General features: G+C 54.0%; 1 protein-coding gene across 1 annotated transcript in view; it reads left to right on the forward strand.

The window, feature by feature from the left end:
* Window positions 1-154: 154 nt before the first annotated feature.
* Window positions 155-1503, forward strand: part of AURANDRAFT_69025 (hypothetical protein) — a gene marked incomplete at both ends in the record, with an annotated part of 2687 nt that continues 1338 nt past the window's right edge. The window contains 3 exons of the mRNA XM_009044771.1: window positions 155-489; window positions 661-775; window positions 1040-1071. Of these exons, the coding sequence (XP_009043019.1) occupies window positions 155-489; window positions 661-775; window positions 1040-1071 (482 nt within the window). The remainder of the gene's footprint in view (window positions 490-660; window positions 776-1039; window positions 1072-1503) is intronic.

Raw genomic sequence — 1503 nt, forward strand, 5'->3', positions numbered from 1 at the left:
TTGTGTGACGCGGTTCAAGGTACTGTTTCGTTATGGCGACCTCGACGCCGGCGCGCCCTCGTTTGAGCTAGCGTCGCGTGCTGACCCCCAATCTTGGAACAAAAAGGGGCCTCCTCCGTTCTTATGCAGATTGTTTGTAGAATGTGATGAACAGGCAAAGTCACGTCGTGGAGGGCGCTATGGTGCACTGATGTATCAGAGTGGCAGGTCAACACACGTTCTCCAGGCGGATGCTCGGCAGTTGGAATGGTTCCATTTCGAGGCAGCATTTAACTGGCAGACTCACATGCTCGACCTGTCAGCCAATGGTAGTTTCTGGCGACTTCCTTTCTCCGCGTATCCGCTATCATCCGTCTACATTCGCAACGTTCGTGGCGCTGGAACGTCGTCTGCTGCCTCAGACTTTGGAGACATAGAGGTAGACTACTGTCGGATGTCAGACCAATGGGATAAGTTCAACGAGCTTGGCGAAGTCCTCCCATACTCGTGGTACAGTGCGCGGATGCTCTACCCCTATGACCCTGCCCCTCGCGACGCGATGCGGCCTACCTTGTAACACGTCGATGTCACGTCGGTAGGGGGGCAGCCGCCAGGGGCCTTAGGGGAAAGTGGCTGAGCATCGCCGCCATTCTCATCCCCGTCGGCCGCGTTTGCTTGCAGCAGCCTGCAGAAGGGAAGAGAGGAAAAGCAGCAGAAACCACCATCCTCCCGGAGCGAAAAGCAGAAACAAAAGCAGCAGACAGGAAAGCTGCAAAAGCAAACTTCCTCCTTGAGTGTGATCATCGTCGTCCTCGATCACCCTCCTCAGCTTCCTGAGCACTGGCACAGCCACCATCTTCCCCCTTGAGTGTGATCATCATTCTCCTCAGCCTGTTGAGGAAGGTTGAGTGTGATCATCCTCCTCCTCAACTTCCTGAGCAGGAAAGCCACCAGCTTCCTCCAGGGTTGAGTGTGATCATCATACTCCTCAGCTTCCTGAGCACAGCCACCAGCTTCCTCCAAGGTTGAGTATGATCATCATCCTCCTCAGCTTCCTCAGGCTGAGCAGGAAAGCCACCAGCTTCCTCCAAGGTTGAGTATGATCATCATACTCCTCAGCTTCCTGAACACAGCCACCATCTTCCTCCCTTGAGTGTGATCATCATCCTCCTCAGCTTCCTGAGCAGCAAAGCCACCAGCTTCCTCCAAGGTTGAGTATGATCATCATCCTCCTCAGCTTCCTGAACACAGCCACCATCTTCCTCCCTTGAGTGTGATCATCATCCTCCTCAGCCTGTTGAGGAAGGTTGAGTGTGATCATCATCCTCCTCAGCTTCCTGAGCACAGCCACCATCTTCCTCCCTTGAGTGTGATCATCATCCTCCTCAGCTTCCTGAGCAGGAAAGCCACCAGCTTCCTCCAAGGTTGAGTATGATCATCATACTCCTCAGCTTCCTGAACACAGCCACCATCTTCCTCCCTTGAGTGTGATCATCATCCTCCTCAGCCTGTTGAGGAAGGTTG

This window comes from Aureococcus anophagefferens (assembly GCF_000186865.1).
Source record: "Aureococcus anophagefferens unplaced genomic scaffold AURANscaffold_792, whole genome shotgun sequence".
In the NCBI taxonomy this organism is placed as follows: domain Eukaryota; class Pelagophyceae; order Pelagomonadales; family Pelagomonadaceae; genus Aureococcus; species Aureococcus anophagefferens.